The sequence below is a fragment of the Lepisosteus platostomus genome, chromosome 8 (genome assembly GCF_059453375.1).
Source record: "Lepisosteus platostomus isolate fLepPlt1 chromosome 8, fLepPlt1.hap1, whole genome shotgun sequence".
Lineage (NCBI taxonomy): Eukaryota > Metazoa > Chordata > Actinopteri > Semionotiformes > Lepisosteidae > Lepisosteus > Lepisosteus platostomus.
Window position 1 is genome coordinate 54,670,106 of NC_142618.1, and position 24,053 is coordinate 54,694,158.

The following is a 24,053-nucleotide window of genomic DNA, read 5'->3' on the forward strand; positions in this document are numbered from 1 at the left end:
TATACAGTAATAAAATAGTACAATGTCGTTAATGTCATGGTAAGTAAATGAAAGTATGAGAACAACATTGCTGTCATGGACACCGAACAGTATTATGAGGAGCAACAGATTTTCATAATTATGGATTGTAGAATGATCTTTGTTTTCAAATTTTAATCATCAGCGAATCAGTGATGCTATCTGCAGGTAAATATGACCGCTACCCTCTTATAACTTGAAAATTATAAGAAATTCTGTTTAAAAAAGTTAAAGTCCAACAACTAAAACTAATTTTTACCAAGGCACCTTGTAACTAATGGATACAGTGGAGTGTGGAAGCAATTAATAAATTAAAGTAACTTGTTTTTTTTAAAATACAGATAATATTAAGAAGATCTAGAGAATTTTAATTAGAAAAAAATCTAGTAGCATTTTCTTAAACTTAAATTAGGACTGTCTTTCTTACAAATGTAATATTCATATTTTATTATCTGATTTATTTTGTTTCCCAGCAGACTGCTGTATTTCTTGCTCAGAAAAAAATGTGTCCCATAGTATTGGCTTTGTACTTGGAATATTTAGTATTGTTTTTAGGAATCACAGTGAAGGTGAAAGAGAAGAAAGATCCTGAGTTCCTTTAAGATAAAGAAAAGGAATGACAGTTGTTGTGCTGTTGCAATGAAGCTTTGAGGCTAATTTATAATTGCCTTGGTACTCAACTGGAACAAAGCTATGCAGCTAAGATGTAAAGCAGAAACAGTAATTTAACACCCTGTGGGAGGGTCACATTTTAATGTAAACAGGTTAATCCAGCTAAATCCAGATTAGTTGTGCTACACTGACTTGCATCATTGCAAATTAAATCTGTTGTACTTTATTACAGCAAGTACATAGGCCTATATACCAGTGTGCAATACTGGTGATTTAACAAGGTAACCAGAAGGCATAATTCCTAAAATGAAAAATGTCTGAGTACTAAAAAAATAATATTATTGAAGTGGTAAAATCCCACAAAAAAAGATAAACTCAATAATAATCACCAACAAAATAAATGGTTAAATATTAAAAATATACAAATAATTGTTAGAAGTTATGAACTGAAGAATAGTGACATTTTACTCAGTCTTACTGTGAATAAAGTTAACTGTAAATAATTACAAATTACAAAATGTGTAAAAATGCAAACTCTGAAGAAAATTTCTAGACTAAATTCCACTTTGGGCTGTTGACACATAATAGGTGTTTTGCACCACTCAGCTGGGTGCTGCAATGCAGTAGGAAATAAGACAGGACTCTTGTTATATGTAAATCACATAGGTATCCTTTGGGAAGAGAAGGAACTCTATAAAAAATTAAGGTACTGTATAATTTAATTCAGATGAATCATTTGATGTCTAGGCTTTCTGTACTTCATCTGTAGCATTCACATTCTTATTACAAATATTTGTAATTAACAGCTGTAAGAGGTTTTTCTGAAGCCTCTAACAGAATAAAATACATCCTTTGACCCTGAGTCCAAACAGATTATGCATACTATTCTCTATCCCCTGAAGGAGATGAAAGTGGAATCTAAAAAAAAACTCAAGCGTATGTCGAATGTTCAGTTTCATTATGAAGATTCACATCTACGTATTTAAAAATACAAATACAATTGTTTGCTGTGATAACATGTACTTAGCAAATAGATTCTTGGAAATCTATAATAATCAATCAGTGTCATAATCAATGGTAAGCCTGTTTTACCATTATTATGTTAATTAAAAAGTGAAATATTCACGTTTTAAATACTCTCAAGCTCTTCCCAAAACTTTTCAAAATATTTTCTGGTACTTAATTCAAGAGAATAATAGAAGCTCCAAGGATAAATCCCCAAAGCTTCATGGTTATACGGATTGTAGTGTAAATACAGACATTTAAATCAACCTAATATCATTTCAATATCATTTAAAATACCACATAGCACAGGCTGCTGACAACAGTGAACATGGAATCAGTCATAATTACAGTGAGCAAATATTTCAGAGTAAGGAAATCTATTTAGTTTGATTTTATCATTAAAACCTCACTCACTCGGATATACCATGTCTGTTTAAAGTTCTGTATATCTAAATTTAGTTTGCGTACTGCTGATGCACAGAATTCCGTTTTAATATGTTTCAGAATCATCTAAGCACAGTTAGAATTATTTTTCATTTTGTAGTTTCAGTAGTGTTTTTCATGTTTCACCATCATTGTTTGTATTGTATTTTTATTTCAATAGCATAAGGGACAAAATGCTTGAGGAACACTACATGAGTTGCTCTGATTGTAATTGGGTAGCTATCTGCATACACTCCTAATCAACAAAAATGTGTTTCCAATTACACAACCACCATCCATTTAACACTCAAATATGAAAGTGATACTTTTATATTATTGAATAAGTGTGATTCCCCACTTGTCCACCTTACTTATTCCCTACTGTTGTCCATCTTAGACATTTTTAATTATACAGTGTATATGGTGTTTTGTGCTATATTGATAAAAAATATGTTTTTGGCCTGTTTTAAATAGTAGGACTGATAACAGGGTCCTGGCTCAATCCCACTCTTTACTTCTATAGCACACAGCCTTATTAAATGCCCCACTTCAATTGAACATTTTCCATTCTCTGCTTGATTTTGCTATTGTTGGATCCACTTCCTTAGAATGGCTGCAACACATTACCTATGTGGAGGAGGTGTATCAAAAGCTACTGTATATGAAAGCTTTGGGCTACCTCGTGATGAAAAAGGTAAACTGCATACCAGAGCCACAGGACTCACACAGTCAGAGATTATACTGGCTTCTGTAGATTTAAGCAGACTAAACAGCACATAACTCCCCCTGGATGGGTCAGTGGTCTATTATAGTGATTACTCTCCAGCAAACCTGGTCTCTACTTCTATAGCTAGATGGATTACAGAAATTGGATAAAGAAACTTGATCAAGCAATGGAATCTAGATTTACTACAACAAAAATGTTTGGAGTGGAGACTTGAACCCCAAATTGTCAGTCAGGAGTCCAAATGGAGTACCCACTATGCCATTATTTCTTACCGCCTTTCTTTGTAATAAATCTGCAACATAAATTGTTAGTCTGTTTGTCGATATTTAATTTGGCATTAATAACAAACAATAAGACTTTTTATCAGTATTTCTTGATTTTTCTTTATTCTTGTACAGCTATTACAAAGTGAATTAATACAAGGTTATATAAGACAAATGACACCTTGAGTGATGAAAACTAGTGAGGTTTGCCTGTGGTTTATTATAAGGTTTATTTTAAGTTATACTCTGTAATGCTGTTGTACTTCTTTCGCATGATAAATGTACAGTATGTGTGTGCCATGTAATCCTTACTGTAGAGACAAGTTTCCAGTAGATTTAGTTACTAGGAGTCACTGCAAATTAAATAAATTAAAAAGGCAACCTTTGCTTACCACCACTACTGCTACAATTAAAATTCCTCCTACAGCTGAAAGGGATAAAATCTCCAAAATGTATTTTTAGCTATTCAAAACGTAGAATTATTTAGCTTTTCAATTATTATTAAAAATACTGTAACATTGACACCCGAAGAAGGCTCCACAGCCGAAACGTTTCAGCATGGAATAAACCTTTACTTGTTCCAAATACTGTAACAGGCTGCTATATTGACAAAAGAGTAACTAATGGTCTTGTTAAAATTATAATTTATCGTAACACCAGCTAGGGTACATTGTATTTTTTTAAAATAATGTCTTCCTCCAGTCAGTTAAAACTGAGCAAGGTCACATGACTTGGTATCTTCAATCTTTAGATAATTTAATGACTCAAGCAGGCTTTCCTTGTACTTTGCACCATCCATTTTCCCTTACTACTGACAGACTTGACCAGTCTTCCCAGCCCCCTCCCCCGCCCCGATGAGAAGGATCCCCCATAACATGATACCAGATGGGACGGTGCTCACTGGGTGGTGTGCAGTTTTGGGCTTGTTCTGGGTTTAACACTTAAAATCGTTTGCCATATGTTTGCAGTTTATCTCATATTAGATTTAAGATTAATCTTTTCAGTTATGTTTTTTTTCTTGCTATGCATCCATACAGGCTAGTTTGTGTAGGGATCAGCATATTGTCCTTATCTCACACATGGAGCTCTGCAGATCTTTTAGAGTCACTGATGGCTTCATACTGGTAGCCCTAACCAGTTTGCTCCATTGGGAAGGGTCTGATAAGGGTAAGGTTTGTTTAATGCTAAAATGTCAATTGTCTAATCATCAGAACAAGAGAATAACAACTATGTTTTAGCCTTCCCTTGGCAGAGAGTCTAGTCTCTTAAGAGTTTCTCGAGGGTTTTAAACCATTATTTAACTCACCTTGACATTCATAGACCTAACATACAGTATTTGAATATACAGCTGATAGTTAACTATTCAATTTTGGTGCATTGAAAACACAGAGAAATAGGTGGTCATATGAGAACATATGAATTTATTTAGAATACAATAAAAGTTGTAGAAGATGCATCCATAATTTACACACTATTAATATTCAAAGTTTGCACATTGCTTGTATGTATTTCCTTTGCATCATGAATGCTAATATAAAAACCACAGAAAACATAAAATATCTTAATCATCAGAGATATATTTGAATGTACTACAAACAGATTTTTAGGTCATGTCAGGAATGGTTTTATTATTTCTGTTTTTTGAAAATAGAAAACATTTCTAAAATAGAAAAAATTAGACAGTTATGTGTTAATTAGTACTATTTGCGAGTACATCCCAATATGTATTCAGAAAGCCAAAAAAAGCAGACAGCAATTCATAATGGTAGCACAGAAAAATATTCTGAATTAACAGTTTTATGACATCTAGTCATAAGTGGAAAGCAGTACCACATTGTGAATATCATTACAATGTGAAACAGTTATTCTAAGAATAATTCACACAAGATTTTCAGACGAAGTTTTAAAGACAAAAAGATTACATCAGCAGGTTTTGAGGCATTATTACCCTAGTATTAATCTTCCCAAATTCCCAATTTCAGTAGTTCTGTTAAATCCTAACGAACACGATAGAAGGATGAAAGTATGCAGAGCATATATAGTATGGCGTAACTCAGCTAGCTGAGAAAATGGTAGTTTAGTTAAAAGGATGTGGCATATAGCAGATATTTTTCAGTTATCAATATTGATTTTTGTATTACTTTAAATTAAGCTTTTATTTTGCTTCAATGAAAAATAACAGAACAGTAACCAAGTAATTATAACCATAGACCCCACAATAATCAGACCCATGTCAATCTTTCATTTTTTCTAGTCATAGTATGCCCCCAGATCTCCAAAGTTGTATCTCTAGCTTAACTTATTGTGGTGGTAGTAAGTGCTAGCATCACAATACCCCTGAAAAATAACAATCATTGTCGTATTGGCAGGCTATGAGGAGGCATAACACTGTGCTATCAACTTTTTCCTTTAGTTGAATCTTTATTAATTAGGAACACAACTGGATGCAGTGGTATGTTTCTTTCTGTCATTCCTGGTAGTATGGTATTGATCTCTGTGCTTTCCTGAAACGTGCATAAATTTGTGATGAGAGTACAATGCTTGCATGGTCTAGGGCAATTTCTACATGATGTCTACTGCAAGGTGTCCTATAGGCTGTACAGCATTATTTAAAATTAATTTGTTGATGGTAAGAATTTATACGTGCCTTAAATACATTTTCCAAAACCACATTCAAATCTGTAGTTTTTTTTACACACAACTTTTAACAATTTCAATGATTTAAGCAGGTGTTAATACATATTTGAGATCTGCCCGTTAGAGAAAACACCTAAGACTCTGTCCATAAGCTCAAAAGCACAACATAATCTATAGCAGAAAAAGAAAGATGTTCCTGGATTACTACAGTATGACATTAATTCACAGAAATTGATAAGCCCCTCTTTGTTGTTAATACCTTTAAGAATGTTAATACCTTTGTTAGACCATAAACTATAAATAAACTATCAACTATCCAAATGGAGAGCACCATTATGCCACAGGTGAGTGTTGGTACTATTTAATTGTATACCACAAAATCAATGAAAGCAGATTGGCATTGCATACTGGAAATCTATAATATACAGTGGAATATAATTTCCATATAAAGATATGGTATGAATAATTAAAATTTAATGGTTTTGCCTTAGCAGCTGAGAATGTGTGTGTATGGGTTCTGCCAGGTGGGATGCTTAAAAAATGAAAAGGCAATCTTTTAAGTGTCCTAGATCAATACTTTTTATATATATAATGTGTGTAGTAATGCTAGATTTAAAATAATTTTGTATATTTTGTATACAGGTAGGCCAGTGCTTCCAAAGCATGCAGGTGTAGAACAGGACTTAATGCATTTTTATACAAAAATTCGTATTCTATATTCTGGTCGCTTGCAGATTAGAATGGCATATGTTTAGCAATAATATTATTTATGGTACCTGAAAGTTTCAGGTTGTTGCACAAAGCTAAGGTATGTAAATACGTGATCTGACAACTGGAATCAATTTCCTGTCGTTAAACTCTGTTTATTTTTAAGGAGACATTATTGTGTTTGTTCAAATGCTTCAAGTGAAAGATTAAATAGTATCAATGATGAACAGTAACTCTGATGGCTTCCCTCCAAATATCAAATGGTTTGTAGTGTAAGAAACCAGTTGAGACTATATATGTAGGATGTATTTGCATCCATTGTATGAATCATAAAAATAATGTTTGACCTAAGCCAGGAAACCTCCATTTAAGTCCATCAAATGCCTTTCCCACATTAATGACAGGACTGCACAAGGAGTATTTAATTTCAGAAATGTATTTATGATAAGCAGGTGCCAGATATCTACAGCAAAATCTCCTTTAATGAAACTCAGCTGTTCCAGATGAATAAAATTCCCCACATAAACTTCCAAACATAAAGCCAAAAATTTAGAATACAATTTTGTATCTAAGTTAATTACTGAGATTGGGTTATAATTTATGTACCCAGAGGGATCTTTCCTTTTGAAGGCAACAAGGCTCTGTTCGGTTCCTGGTGAAATGCACTTTCCTAGACTGCTGCATTTACTGTGTCCAGCCAGAATGGTTCAATTATGACCTAAGTTTTCTGATTTCAATTTTGAGAAAAAAATTGCATAAACTTCCTTATCCAAAGTACAATAGCATTACACAGATCCAAATAATAGTGAAAAGCTGCAGATATCTCTTTGGGGTCACAAATCAATCCCATCAAAGGTGAGAATTTCAATAGCTGCATTTTCAGTTTGATTTTAAGTGCAAGTAATCTGCTGGGTTTGCGGCCTCAAAAGTAATGTTTTTCTGTAATTCTATGCTTATTAGATTCTGCCCTCCTTTTAAAAAGATCACTTAGCTGTGCCCTTTCAGAGGTCTGGTTTGGTGTGTTTTTATGTTATTCATATTTATTTTCTAAATCTTTAGTTTTAATTGTTTTTATTAATTTGAGAAGCTAACAATGAGCTATTGTTCCTTATAAAACCCATCATGGTTAGTCATAACATAGCAGGGTCATTTACTGAACTCTTGCTAGTTTGAGGACAAATTTAAAATTATGAATAACATGTACCAATGAAGAGAACAAATACATAAGGAAATGTAGTACTGTCCACTAACATTTTTTACCCTGTAATTCCCATAACTTGAGGCTGTGAAGAAAAACACAAACAAATGAAAAGAGGTAGAAACTACATCTTCAAGCAAAACAATGCAAATTCAAGGACAGGTTAGCAGAACCTGTCTGAGCAGCAGAATAATCGGTTATGTTCAGCCAAGGCCTCCATCTCTGTGATCATATCTTCTGCTAAATGTCTTCCTTTATTTGGTGGAACGATGAGTTGCATTCCAGTTATAGAGTCATGTTTGGTTTTGATTTCTGATAGTTCTCTGCCTCATTAGGTATTGAAAAATAGATTTCTCTGTTATAAGAAACCCAGAGGGTTACTGGTTATAAATCTAAAAAAGATGTAGTACCCAAGCCTAGTAGTTCATACTGAACTCTAACAGATGCAGTTTTCTTCCATGCAGTAGCAGCACTGTAGTCAGCACAAATCAAAGAGTTTTACCATTGTCCTGGATGGAACCAACTTTCCTGACCCTCTGTAGAATCACCAGCCATCGTAGCAAAGCACCTTAAAGACTGTATTACATGACTGCTCAGGGTTATTGCTGTATGTTTTATGTGCATGTTCAATTAGTACTGAGTCACCAAAAAGTGAAGAAATCAGGTTAGGAAACATTTTTTTCAATAAAGATGACCAGATTATCTCCAACTAGGCCACAGATCCTGATATGGTTACATCTGGTTCTGTCTTCAAGTTTTGTTAAATTAAGTTGTAGTTTGTTGATTTAATAAATGCATCATGTCACAATCCAGTTTTCTTGCATCCCCTTGTAAATTAACCACATTGGCAGTCTACCTGCAAACTACTGACATCTGCAAATCTATGTCAGCTCTAAAGTACTATGCCATGCCTCAGTTCTCTCAAATACAATATTAAACTTTTCTATAGCACTGTCTAAATGCTGAGATCATCGATCCACTTTGTTGAGCCAGTGCTTGGGAAATGGTATTCCAAAGCAATGTAAGGCTCAGAAGAAGCTTCAGAAGATTATTTAAAATATTTCCCTGACAAATATATGTTCTAATTGACACAAAGTAATATGTCCCAAACATAAAAATAAACGTATATAGGGAGTGGGATAGGCGGAAACTAGTGAAATCATTACTGTGCTACTAAGTGATAAAATAATTCTAAGAGCCTTTTTGTGTTTTTTATTTGTATTTGTACTAATGATCAGGAAAATTCTTGCACAAATTGTTGTTTTCCATGTTTCTTAATGTTATGTAATAACTGATTAGGCACATAAATAATTATTTTGCTACTTTGGATCTTATATAAAATCTGCATTTTATACTTGTGTTTCTGATTAATTCAGTTTGTACTGCTGCATCTTATTCCTCATTAAATTTGCATGCTTTGTACATTTTCACAGTACAAGGAAAACAGAAAATTTGTTCAGATTTGCATGTTTTGCAAAGGTCTCTCGCCCTACATATTCTGAATCCCCACTTGGACATCCATTTCTATGTCTCTGGCTTCATCACAATTTATACTTTTTCCTTAAATGTTATATTTACTGTAAACGTATTAATGACTCCAAGAGACATTTTTTTCCAGCAGCTTACATAGTTTAATTTGTCACTTCACTGCTTTTACTGCAAGAAACAACTGTGATATTTTCTTGTTCTCTAAAACATTATCATTTGCTATACTTTGCCTGGCTAATATGATGATTTTCTTGAAGGCTTTGAAATAAGTAAAGTGCTAAATATAGCACATTTTTTGCAACAGTAAATTGAGTAAAATTTAAAAGCATTTTAACATAAGATTATTTATAAGCCTAACCTCTTTTAAATTCAGTAAATATCATTATTAATGACATAATTATATTTTCAATATTTGATTTGAGTTCAGTAAGGAAATCCTTTCTTCCCCCACCCCCTCTCCTTTAGTGGTATGTGATTTTCAGTATTTTGCAGTTTCTTGTCAAAAGTGTAGTAAACTTCACACTAGTGTTTCCCCTTGCTCAGTCTAGAATGTAACCCATATGTATGTCCCATAAAATAACATGAGGTTTTATTCTAAAACTCTTCAAAATACAAGAATTACTATAGAAGTAACTGGCTGAATAAACCTCAAAAGAAAATGACTTGCAGATTTTGTTGTGTACTCCTCTGGCCTAAAATAACTAAAATAACATATGAAGAATAGAAGGAATGGGCCTGAGAATATTATTCCTTTTTCTTTGCTCTAAACTACCTTTGTTTCTCTGCTTAGGAGGTCTACTGTCATATGTTGTCATTAGGGACATCATTAGCTTAGGTTAAACCTCTGTTAAGTCTAGTGCATTCTGTTTTCATGTGAGGAAGCACACTCTCATGTATGATTTTAAAGTAAAATATAATGGAGAAACCTCCATACTGATATGGTAATATGGTGATATGGTACATTATCGGTTTCAAAAAGTATATTTTCTGTTGTAAATCTTTGACTTCTCCTCTATCTTATTTTTATAATTGTCAATGTCACTAGCCTCTTCACCACATCTCTGTTGATTTTAGAAGCTAAATATAACATATCTGAATGCTATAGATATAATTGCATTTCAGACCTCTGATATATATCTTATATCTGATATATAAGCACTACTGGTTTTGGTAGACCACTCGGTTGGTTGAAGACCACGTCTTATTCCAGATGATGAAATCCAGATTAATTCCCCATTAAAGTAATTATCTTCTGTAACTAGTTTCACATTTTGAATAACACATTCATTACACTACTGTCCAGATCATGACATTGCATACTCATTTACAGATTATGCTTACTTTGGCATCGTGGCATAATCAAAATCTTGTTATAAGTTTTACCTTTTAAATTGGGTTATAATATTTTAACTCAGCACTTCTCTAGGCTACTTTCTATGGTCTAGTCGTGTCATTTGCAGTAGTGGGAGCACTTCTTGTTTTGCTGCTGTTTCAATTGTAGCTTTTCTTTAAAAATGTTTTTAAAATTATTTACAGTGCTAAACCTACAGGCTGTATAAGTCTAAATTCTACTTGATTTGTAATTTAAAATATTACTGAAGAATTTTTATATACAGAATCAAGAACTTCTGTAACACAGTAGCTGGTGGAACAAATGAGAAATTATTCATATTTCTCCATGCTGAATTAGTTATCCTAAGAAAAGACGTATACTGTATGTTAAAATAAGACTGACTTGAAAATAATTATTCAGAAACCAAAATAATGAGAAATAATTAACAATAATAAGACTCTTGGATCAAATAACCATTTTCAGAGCAAATATAGGTTGTTTCACTTAAGAAACAAATTGGACTGACTTCAAATGCACATTGACTGGATAGGGAGACTTGTTTTTCTGTTATGACCTATTAAGCTTTATTACAGAAAATTCTCCTTACCTTTTTTATCTATTTGCCTGCACACATTCTTGTATCATACTGTGTGTCAGAAGATAATAAAGGAATTATGTATAATGATATGTATCTTTACTTCATTATAAAAGCTACTTCCACAATTTATTTTGATAAGTCATTAAGTTATTAAAATGATTATAGGATATAGGATGTACAGTATGTTCTATATATATAAAAATGCATTCTGTTTGTTCTGCTGCTCTCACATATTATGATCTGTCCACTGATCTATTGAAAATTACTATTCTGGTAAAATCACATGGCCATGCCAAAGAGCTATTGTACTGACACATTAAAATACTTGATTTGTTTAATATATACCTCATTAGTATGGCATTTTGTTGAATATCTACACAAATGTAACATTTTGCTTCTATATGCATTATTATGAAAACATTATATAAATCTAAAATGCATTCCTCAAACTGAAGTAAACTCTACACCTTTTATTCCTGCTATAATTACTAAATGTAAGATACCAGTTTTTCTGTTTCACCAATCAATAGTAAGCTTTACCCATGTCACATACAGTACATCTGTACTCAGTATCCAATTAGTAAGTGTTAAAAACCGACATTGAAATAAATTAAACAAGACTGCCATTTCAGTGCTCCTGACATATTAATTTATATGAAGCAATAAGCAACATTTCAATATATTAGAAACATGTGCAAATATTACCTTTCCAACATATTGAGGGTCCGGTCCTATGTGCTCTTCTAAAACAAAGAACTGGTTCCAGACCCAGCCACGTTTTGGCCGATGGTGCACCTCTGTCTCTCCTTCTATATGTTTGGTTTGATTTTTTGTCACTTTTATTGAACTGTGATGAGATGTCCCGTAGCACCTCTGAACAAAGCAGAGGCAGACCAGAAAAGGACAGAGGCAGGATGTGGTCGCAATTCTCATGGTAGGGAATGTGCTTTCAAAGTTCCCTGTACCTTGGTATAGCAAATCCCCTCACGGCTCAATGCAGGCAGTACTAATTCCAAATTAGGAGGCCAGTCCAAAGAGTTCTTTTAAAGTTCATGGTTTAACTGCCCATTAGGGGAAATTGCAAGCTGTATTTACATCATGGAAGGACAGTAATAAACTTGAAGTATGTTTTCTGGAAGCTTTACCAGAGGTTACAACAGCCGTACATTTTGCCCGCCCTGAAAAACAAAAAGAAAGAGTACAACTTAATTACAATGAATGGTTTGCATTAAACTTGCAAAGCTTGTTTCATACCATATTAACTAAATGTCATACACAACAGCAATAAAAAGTTTTTTTGTGAAATAATAAACATTAAGAGCTATAAGAAATGGTTTTCATGTTTTTACCATGTAATTGCTCTGCAATGTAATTTAATATTTTGATATCTATTCTTCAGACTAAAGACAAGCAATCCATACACAACCTAAAGGCACATTATACTTGAGCTTATCCTGGTTTTGTAGTGTGATGCAGACAGAGAGTATGCATCTCCCCTCTGGAGGGCATCCCACTCCATTTCAGGGCAATTCCCAATTCACACTAGTAGATATTTGTGCAGCCTGGTGGACTGGAACAAATGGAGTAATAAGTACAATAACCATGACCATAGCGGGGATTTTAACCCCTGCCATAAGACAACCACTCTAACCACTATACTACATCATCTCACTTCAATGTAAAAATACCTTACAGTTCTTCTATGCTTTTATTTATTATTCTATATTTCAGTGTTATAAATAATACATATATATGGTATGCACGTAAAATTGTTCACATCCCCTCAGCAATCCAAATCAACTTGATAAAGGAGAGGCATATTGTTTTGGAAATGGCATATTATTCTCTGTTTGAGGGATAAAATGTTTATTTTACATGTATTTCAATAAAGATCGCTATGTATAATATTTAAGACACATAATTGGAAGATTGTGGTGATTCAGCAGCTGTTTTTTTATACAGAATAACATCTGAAAGACATAATCATTCATTGGATTGTTTTGCCACATTAAAAGATTAGGTTTTTTTTTGCTGGGTGCTCTGCATAATAATCAATACAGCAAGTAGTACTAGACACATTTCAAATTGATAAGGATATGCAGTCTAAAATTATAACTGCTGCCTATTGTGAACTGGTCTCTAGTGGAAGCTGAAGACATCAGAAGGTCCTTTCTTTTGGGTCTTAGCTAACTAGAGTTGTTATTTTTATTCTAGCTTCTAGGCATTTGTTTGTTTTTACATGTAGTGATCAGCAGCTAGCATGATTCTTACACAAAATCTTTGGCCAGTGAACTAAATTTCTAAATAGATTGACATGGAACACCCTTAATTCCTATGATGGTTATAGTTTAAGAACAGTGGTATGTCTTCATTTTGTATAGATGAATTATAGTCTTCTCTGTTCAAGACTATAAAGGTTCAGTTTCCATTCACAAAGGAATTGTTGAAACCTTTTCCCACATTACTTTCTGATTTAAGAAAGTAATTCCCAAATCTCATAGTGGCTTCTTCTTCCTTTAAAAGTGTGCAAAAGTTTGTACAATATTTCTATTTTTACAGACTTGAGTAAATCAGATTTTTATTCTTTGTAATTTTAGAAGCTCTTTACCTACAAACTCTCAGAACTTTCTTAAAAAAATCAAATAAAGCATGGCATTAGCAAATGCTAACACATTTGAATATTTATATTAATTTAATTACAAAGTACACAAAAGTTTAGTTATATTGAGAGAATTCATATGTCTATTAATATTTTTCTTCATAATTATTGTTAGTATTTTTTACGTACAGGTTATACATAGTATTATTTGGTTACACAACAGAATACATAAAAAAATGTAATAAAAACAAAAATGCAATAGAAAAGATACTGTAAACTGAACTAAAAGTGAAAGGACTCTTAAAGAAAACAGACTTAGATTAATAATACCCCTGTTTCTGTGTGTGTTTTTTGTGTATAGTATACTATGTACACTGTACAGGAGTTTCACTTTATATTCTGTACTAGATTAATTCCATATATTCCACATCCGTTAGAATGCACTGTTAATAAATATGTTTAACTGACTTTATCACATAGCTTGTTTAAGCCCATCATACTGGAAAATGATTTGTTCAGCATATATAGGCCTCATTTTTGTCCCCTTTCCATGACAAATGCACAGACGATTACAACAAAAATATGAGTGACACATTCAATAATAATTACAGTATACTGTATATTGATGTGATAAAATGTGCTAATTCCAAAGAAAACTTTTCTTTTCTTTTAAATATGGTAATAATGTGACTAGATCTTTATGTACTTGCATTAAGGCACAACAATATCATCAATTAACAAATTATATTTATAATTGTAGAGTGAGTGCTAACATGTTTAAGCTCGACACGGATACTGATCACAGTCATGGATTATAAACCTATCCTTATTTTAATAAGAATGCTTTGCAGAATCTTGCAACAGACCAGAAATCTTGCTGACTCTTGCTGGTACAAAAAAACAAACCAGAAAATCATCAATAACATGAAAAGTTTTTATTTTGCACAATAGTGTGATGTCACATTAAAAATTAACTGGTTGCTCTTTGTAATGTCCAGTAAAGTTGTCACCTACAGAGTAAATTCTAGGAGCCAGAGCATCCTCTTAAAAATGGAATAAGATTGACTGCTGATTCCTAATGACATGCATTGACATGCATATGTTGTCAACATATTTTAGTTTTCAATTTTTCCTTGCAGTTTCTGCTGGCATTTCACTTCTTTCACCAGCAGAAGTGTTCAGTTTGAGCATTCAAGTTTTGCTTAAAATGTTTCACTTTTAACTTTTAAAAATGTGCATACATAATTTGTAATTCAACAAAATGGGGCATCATTGGATGCTCTTGTAAGGCACTATACAGTAATCTCCAAAAGTGTTGGGGAAGCAAAACATAATTATTTTTGCTTTACATTCAAGCAATTTGTATTTGGGAACACAACATTAATATGAATGACAGCATAATATATCATTTATATTTGGATATTTTCAAACATACATTTGATTATATTTGCACAAAAACACATTGTGTTCAACCCAGTGATTCCAAGTGACCATAAGTGTTGGGACACATTCACTTGACTATATAATATAATTTATAATAGTCTGCATGTTCACTGATTTAGCAGAATAAGGTGATGTGAGAAACACACATCAGAACTTGCCAGTAAAGCTTGTAAAGCAATGAATCAATATTTTGTATACATCACCATGATGAACATCAGTGAATGTGGCAAAAACATGGAGAACAATATCCCTATTATTGTGTGCAACAGAATAATAAATGGATAGTGTGGCAGGAATGTCAAGTCACTGCCACTCATAATGATTGAAGGCAAGTGACTGCATAGAGATACAGTGATCAAGTCTTGTGACTTCATTTGCTGCCCTTCCTGTGGGCGTGATTCAAGCAAAATCATAAACATCCTCATGCTACTTGAGAAACAGTGGCATTTTTGTGAAATGTGAAAATTTGGGGAATGAAATGGGATAATGCATGATGAACTTGCTTGTCCATGTTCAACGACGGGAAGGAATGATAATCCTACAAGACAGAATATGTAACCTAGTGTATAGCATGTGTCGCAGATACAGATCTTATGTTACATTGATTATATCCATCAGTTCAGCAGCACACACACTACTGTACCAACATGTGACTTTCAAAGTTGATGACGATCGTCATCCCTCCTCTTAAGGGCGCTCCGACCCTTTCCTGTTTTAGTTCATTATGTGCACCTGTCCCTTGTTTTCCTTGTTATTATTTCAAGCCTGGCACTCCCGCTATTCCCCGCTCTGCATTGGAAGACGGACGCCCGCAAGTCCACCACATTGATTTTTTTAATGTGCATGGTTTCACTGAAATTCTTAAAAACGAAGGAATTCCTGGAGTCACTATAAACTAATCAAAACAACTGAAATGGTTAGGATTGATAACCATAAGTAAAATGAATTTTATTGGTAAGTAAATAAAAGGTTTGTTTGTGTAACTGAGGGTACGCCTGGAACAAAAACCAATAGGTGTGTGAGGTTGGTCACTAGGACCAGGATAGGGAACCACTGATTTAAAACAACTGCAAATTACAAGAGGAAATGTGGAGAAACCTGGTCATATGTTTCACACTACAAGCTTTTTTCACCTATACTTCAGTGCACTTCAGCAACAACAATTAATAAAATAAAACATCAACTCAATCAGACATAATGCAATCTGTAAAGCCTGGCACTCCCGCTATTCCCCGCTCTGCATTGGAAGACGGACGTCCGCAAGTCCACCACATTGATTTTTTTAATGTGCATGGTTTCACTGAAATTCTTAAAAAAGAAGGAATTCCTGGAGTGACTATAAACTAATCAAAAGAACTGAAATAGTTAGGATTGATGTCTGCTATTATATTGTTAAGGTATGCACTGCTCAAAACATTGTAATATCATTTTAATGATCATATGAAAAACATTGTTATAAATAATTGCATCTAGATGAAGGCAGTCTGGAAGGAAAATAGTGACAGATGATGTATAGATATATGTGGATATATTTCACAGAATTGTTTAACTCTGTGACTTTTTTCTTTCTCATTTTGACATTTGCTCAATCTAACTGAAACTCTAGAGTATGTGGGATGTTGGTAAATGTAGTTTTTTGTCAATTTATTTGGCTCACACACCAAACTAAAAAAATACATGCTGTGCTTGGTGAGGGATACACTTCCAGTTCCATTTTAAATAGACCCTTAAAAAATATATTTTTAAAAAAACTTGCGTGGAATAAACCTTTACTTGTTCCTAGTTTACCTACTGACAAGTAACCCTTTCTAGATGTCTACATGCATAATTAATATAAAATAAATATATATATATATAAGTATAACAGGTCATATGATAATTTGGCAGTAAGTTCTGCTACATCACAACCTTGGGTTCGGGTGCTACAGATGTTCTTGTCTTCCTTATACCTCCCAAACACAAGCTGAAATGGTTAATTGATGTCTACAAACTATTCCTTTGTGATTATATATTTGTACCCTGCTCTGGACTGAAATCCCATCCAAGACATAGTTCCCCTTGTGCCCAACCCACAACCCAAATATTGGTTCTATTAGTGTAAACATGCTATTTACATTAATAGAATGCACTTGTTACTGTAACATATACAGTACATTTTGTGGACACTGTAATATATGAACCCACCAATAACTTGCCTTTTTATATTGATTGTAATATAAAAGTATGTGATTTTTTATTATATTTGATGTCCATTATTTGAGTTTTATCTGTTTCTAAAATGTAACATTATAAGATGCAGTGGCACTTTAGCAATTCAAGACCTCATTTACAAAACATTATGATACAATTAGGAGTATGTGAACCACAAATAAGGGGTCCATAATGAAACTTGGTATTCACAGAGCATGAAAAGAAACATCTGAAAACCTTATTTGCACCTGCACACAGACGTGTAAAAACATTAGAAAATGTGTAAATTTCCACGTGCTGGGTATAGTAATTATATGCTAATGTATACAAATGATGCTGAAAGAAGTAATGGGGCTAACAATATGCACACAGTATTCACATAATCTCTAACTATAAGACATGTAAATTATGTGCACATTTTTCACTGATAAAAAAACAGATAAAATGAGCATAGTAGTTTATTGAAAGCTCCCATGCAGCATAAGCAGTTCATCTGAATATGTACAAAGAGAGAGGTGCTGCTATCTAAGCAGAAATGAAAATGATAATCAATATTACTTTTATAAACTGTAGAATGCTGTGACAGCTTCATTCAGTGTGTCCTAAGGATGTAAAGGCAGAATAAGTCACAGAAAGCAGTTCTACGTAGGCACAATGTAGAAATATAGAGAAACCTAAAGATTAGCAGACATGCAAAACATCAAGATTTCTGCTCCAATTGCACCACATGTGCAAAGCTACCCATATTTACAGACTTTCCAGTGAAGGCTGTTGTCTGGAGGGAGCTCTTTTGTCCAGAACAAAATCTTCTGCTGTTCATATTCACCTACAGTGCCTTGCAAAAGTACTCACCATTCACAATTATTTTGTTTTTTATTTTTTATTAATTTAGTAAAATGTCTGGATTTTTTTCCACTTTGACATTATAGAGTACTTTGTGTTGATGAGTGGCAAAAATTCTCAGTTAAACACATCATGGTTCCATGCTGTAATACAAAATGTGAAAAAGTCCAAGGGGGTGAATTCTTTTGCAAGGCACTGTAGAATCAAAGTTGTTCCATGGGTCCTGATTAGGGTGCATACCCACTACAATATTTAATTGTCTTCAAAATTCAAGACAATCTTAAACTCTGCCCCATCCTTTGCAGTCAGTTATAACTATATAATGCACTTATCTTCCATTATCTGCTGGTTCACCTTTTGATAAATCCCTTGTTATATGATCTGTACTTAAATAATTTGCATATTTTACTTAGATGTGTGTGGTTATGCAAATTATTATAAGTATAATAAGTCTATTAAGGGGCACCCATCTTTCTCAAAACAAAAATAAGGGTTATTAAGAGGACACTCTTAATACATCTACAGATGCAGCCATTCAAAATGCGCGGTAAAAACCCGCGGTACGGTAACCTACCCACAAGCCACCGCGGGGCACCGGAGCATACCGCAGGGCAAGTGATTGGCTGGCCAAAATGACCGACAGGGGCACTCGTGGTGCATTGGTTGGTAGTGCAAAGATTGAATCATTTAATGTCTTTACTGTGCACATTTTAATCCGCTTAGTTTTGAATATTTATATGGATTTTACCACTAAAGGGAAATTTTAGTAGCTGAGCATAAAAAGAAGAGGAGCATAACGCATCTGAAGGTCATAAACGATATTAATTTAAAACATTACTGTATGTATGTAAACTGTACTGTGTATGGCTGGTCTTGGTAGTTTAAAGAAAAAATACACACCAGTCTTCCATTTCTCCCTAAACATTTTAAGCATGAAAGTTTTATGAAACGGTACCCAAATATGCGATTGCTGTATAGAATGAATTTTAATTAAAAAAAAATATTTAACACGAACATTAAGCTGTTTACATCTTCCGCCTGAGAACAGTCACCCGTTGCTACCCAACGCAGAATGGTGATTGGCTGACACCATCTGACACCCCTCTGATTGGAGAAAAAAGACGTGCTGGCGTGCTATACCAGGAAGAGGATTCTTTCCATTCAAAACGTGTATTTTAAAAGTTTAAGAAGTAAAAACCTTACAGCGTACACAGATTTCTAAACTGATCAGGATCGTTATCTTTGTCTTATGCATAATAATGTTCACCGCTCTGTCCAGCAAATTAATAATAAACTTTATTTTATATAGCGTTTTAAACGAATAAGTAATTAGATTGCTCATAAACCTAATCACTTGCTTTTTCTTTTTATTTAGGCTCAGATTACAACTATAGATCGAATTATTAATAACCATAATAACAACCAACCAACAAAAACAACCATATAAACATAATGGTGGTGCTGGACCTTCCAGTTTTATTTATTTATTTTTTAATCACGTAACATAAACATATTACCGTATGCAAACTGTACTGTATACAATATGTACATGTATATTTAATGTCTTAACTGTGCCCGTTTAAGTATTGAATATTCATATCTAATTTTACCACTGAAGGGAAATCTTAACATAAACATACAGTATATGGCTGGTCTCGGTACTTTAAAGAAAAAAATACACACCGGTATTCCATTTCTCCCTAAACATTGTAAGCTTCGAAGTCTTTAACTAACGTGATACCGGAGTCAACAAGCATACTTTTAGAATTTGATTAAAAGGGAATATAATATGGAATCGCGTATCTCAAGAAATTAATAACGATATAATTATATTCATGTTGCAAAAGAACTGCAACGGACATAAAAACTCCCTTGCATGGTTTCATTACGACCAGAATCGGTCTTGAGATATTTTTAACTTGATTTACAGTATTTGAGAGGTATGTCTTAACACCGATACTACAGTGCTTAAGTACTGCTCACGTATATGTTTCTAGGTTTATATTATGCATTTCATACGGTCAAATTACTTTTGAGCAATAAGAAGCGAGAAACGGTATGCGTTTTACTTTCGTTTTGTGCTGGGACCCGTGGATTGATTAGAGATATCAAGTACATACAAGTCATTTTTTAAATGTTGTAGTTCGTCTTGAAAAAATGTTACGAGTACATCATCTATCAACAATTACACAGGTTCTGTTTCCATATTGCGGATTTTGGTTACGTAATATTATTTTCTAGATTTCACGTTGTGAATATGATGGGATGTCTGATGGGATGTTTCTAAAAATCCATCCTCTGTAAAACGTCTTCTCCAGTTGTCCTGCATATGTATTCGCTAATGAAGCTGTGTGTTCTGAGCCTAGATCTCTACATTTCTGTATGAACCAGCTTAGAGGGCTAAAGACAGCTTGTGTTTAAATTGAGTGTAAGGCAATTTATGCTTCTAAAGTCATGGTCAGCATTTATCTTTGTACTGTGTTGTAAACTTGTTCTGTGCCAAGTCACATTATTTTATAGCGTTTTTAAAGCGTTATCAAATACGGTGTTACTGTAGTTTACTGAGTCCCATGTCACATGGTCTGTGATTGAAACCTGTAAAACCGGTTTAATTCGTCACAGCCAGCACTCTTCAGGTGTGAGAGTCTTCTGCTCAGAATGAAACGCTAAAATGTTTGTGTATATTCTAATGGTAGTGGGGGCGGGGTGTGTGGGAATAAGTTTGGTTGAAACATTTTCTCTGAAAGCATTTTCTTCTTGTAACCGATCTTGTTACAGCATGTTACAGTTTACTATTATTAACCATATTAATTTTAAGTGCTTAATGTAAAATCTTGTAAAAATATATTTTCATTGTTCAAATATACATTAAGTCTGACTATCATATAATAAGTTAAATACAAAACTAAAGAAAAAATAGGGTTAAATATAATTCAAAATATTTTGCTAACAATGTTAACTGTTTATGAATAATAAAATGTATTAACTAAGGAGTAGGATGGCACAGTTGTTAGTATGTTTTTTGTTTTTTTTAACCCAATCTCCGGGAAACCATTAGTACGATGGTGAATCGGAGATTCTCAACCCTTGCTGCGTACGACTGGAAAAGAATTCGTGATCGGATCAACGAAATGCTTCGTAGGAGGAGGCAGTCTTTTCCTCTTGTCTAACAGTCTGTCCACAAACAAAACATTCCTGTTAGACAAGAGGAATTGAAAAAAAAACAATGTTGTCAATGAAAACCGGTGTGTGTGTCTCTCCCTGCTGGATGTCCCTCTCACAAACTGCTGAATGAATAAAATAATTTTATTGAAAACGAGTTTGCGATTGTCTGGTCTTTAAATTCTGTAGATACGCGATTCCATATTATATTCCCTTTTAATCAAATTCTAAAAGTATGCTTGTTGACTCCGGTATCGCGTTAGTTAAAGACTTCGATGCTTAAAATGTTTAGGGAGAAATGGAATACTGGTGTGTATGTTTTCTTTAAAGTACCGAGACCAGCCATATACTGTATGTTTAAGTTCCAAAATTAATATCGTTTATGGGCTTCACACGCGTTGCAGTATGCTCAGGCACTAAGTAAAAGGAGATGCTTCGTATTGCTTGACTAATTTTAAAAACTAAGTTATAAATATAAAAATTGCAGGCGCTGCTCTGGTGCGTCGGCTCCTACACAGTGCCTGTCTGCCGTAAGCGTTACAATATACATACAGTACCCAACACTGCTTGTACCCATCTGTCATGTAAATAAAACACCTTGAATTGAATTGAATTGAGGGGAGAAGGGGGGGATACTAAAGCCAATACTGGCTCAATGGGCTTTGACGTGCTAATGCGTTAACGGTCCGGGTGTGGCAGGCTTCCAATGTCAACTCGACTCGATTAGAAGACAATGAACGTATTTTAGCCCTAAATGAATTAATAGCAAACATGGTTTACATAAAATACATTTTTCCAAGAAAGTTTATAATAATACGATCTATAGTTGAAATCTGAGCCTACTTTAAAAATAAAGGAAAAGCATTTTCAAAGAGCAATCACGCTGTGTTTATGAAGAAAAAGTGATTAGGTTTATGAGCAATCTAATTACCTATTCGCTTAAAATGCTATATAAAATAAAGTTTATTTAGAGATGAATGATCAGTGTCGCAGTTTAAATAATGTGAGTCAGGAAACTAACACAGCGCCACCGGATTTAATAACGCAATAAAAACGCTATAAAATAATGTGACACAGTACAGCACAGTACAACAATACTGACCATGACTTTAGAAGCATAAATTACCTTACACTCAATTTAAACACAAGCTGTCTTTCTGTATGAACCTCTAAGCTGGTTCATACAGAAAATGTAGAAATGCATTAGCCTGATCATGATTAAAAAACACATAATTAAACACGCGTTTGCGATTTAAATCAGAACACGATTTAAATCAATATAAATGTTTATATTGTAACGCATACTGTCCCGCCTCCATTTCTCTATAACAATTTACTGTTGCACACACACACACAATAGAAGCAGGAACCACTGTCAGAAGGGAAGATATATTCAAAATATCGCAAATATCGATCATGTTGCGATATTTTGAAATATAAAAGTCAATTGATTGTCCATAATATCGCTTACCTATTTTTTCGAAGAAATGTTTGTTAAAATAAAAGTCCAGCACCAGCTGGATTCGAACACACAACCTACCAGTTGGAAGTCACGCACCTAGACCAGTAGGCTACAAGACAGCTCGCATGTTCAGGTAGGCGAAACAGCCTTACACAGTCCTGCCGCAGTACACGGATATAATCATACCGTTATTAAATTCTTTAGATACGCGATTCCATATTATATTCCCTTTTAATCAAATTCTAAAAGTATGCTTGTTGACTCCGGTATCACGTTAGTTAAAGACTTCGAAGCTTACAATGTTTAGGGAGAAATGGAATACCGGTGTGTATTTTTCCTTGTGATATTTTAAGCTCTAGTTGAATGATAGGTGTCGCATTTTAAATCATTTTCGTAGCTAGAAATTATGAAACGCCCTGTTAAAAGCAAGGAAGTTTTTATGCCCCGTTGAAGTAAAACAAAATGCCTGACAAAGTATGGCTTGGACAGATTCCAAGTGCTTGTACAAATGTGCTAAAGAAATTATACTTTGAGTATACAGCTTGTCCAAAGTCATCCATTATTAATACTATTAGTAATATCTTCAGTAAAGGCTTTGATGCATAAATATTTCTGATAAAGGTAGGTTGTGTACTTCTGTCCAACTGAGCAATCTTGCTTTCATAATATATACCAACATTTTAATGACTGATGATTAACATGCTGTAATACACAGTTCAAAATTAAAGGCTCAAATGCTGTACATGAGAGGTTAAGCTCCCCCTGGCGGTTTTACAAGGCGACGCCGGATAGTTAGTCACGTGACACACGTGAAATGCGTGATACCGCGTGATACTGTGACACGCCCACCGGGGTATGCCGCGAAATACCTCACCCATTTTGAATGGCTGCATCTGTAAGAGGATACAACCTGTATCTTTTGCAGAATCGTTGTAAACATTTGCTAATTTTTTGTTAATGAGGCTGTATAACTACAGGTTTGTATTTATTTTGCAAATGAGAAGACATACTGCATAAGAAAACAACGATTTTGTAAAAAAATACATAAATCTGGATTTAAAACAGTGGTTCCTAGTCCTGGTCTTGGTGATTCAAACCTGCTGGTTTGCAATCCATCTTATCTTAATTAAATAGTAAGAAGTAAGAAGACTTACTTATTTAATATTTGCATTTTGCTTCTTATCACAAGTTTGGGATGTTATTTAATTTAAAAAAAGGGTTAAAATTGATATTAAAAGGGTTTAAAGGGGTTAAATAAAGCTAGAAAACACAGCTAATAAAAAATAAAGCTCCAACATGTTTGAGAGCTGGGAACAATAAAATGAATTTTATTAGTAAGTAAAT

At 33.7% G+C, this 24,053-nt stretch overlaps 1 protein-coding gene across 5 annotated transcripts in view; it reads right to left on the reverse strand.

Annotated features, from left to right (window-relative positions):
• LOC148657543 (cadherin-18) overlaps positions 1–24,053 on the reverse strand; it is a 345,544-nt gene that overhangs the window by 97,311 nt on the left and 224,180 nt on the right. For all 5 annotated transcript variants that reach the window (XM_088643967.1, XM_088643963.1, XM_088643965.1 and 2 more), the window contains one exon: positions 11,716–12,188. In XM_088643967.1, the coding sequence (XP_088500093.1) occupies positions 11,716–11,943 (228 nt within the window). In that variant the 5' untranslated portion in view covers positions 11,944–12,188. The remainder of the gene's footprint in view (positions 1–11,715; positions 12,189–24,053) is intronic.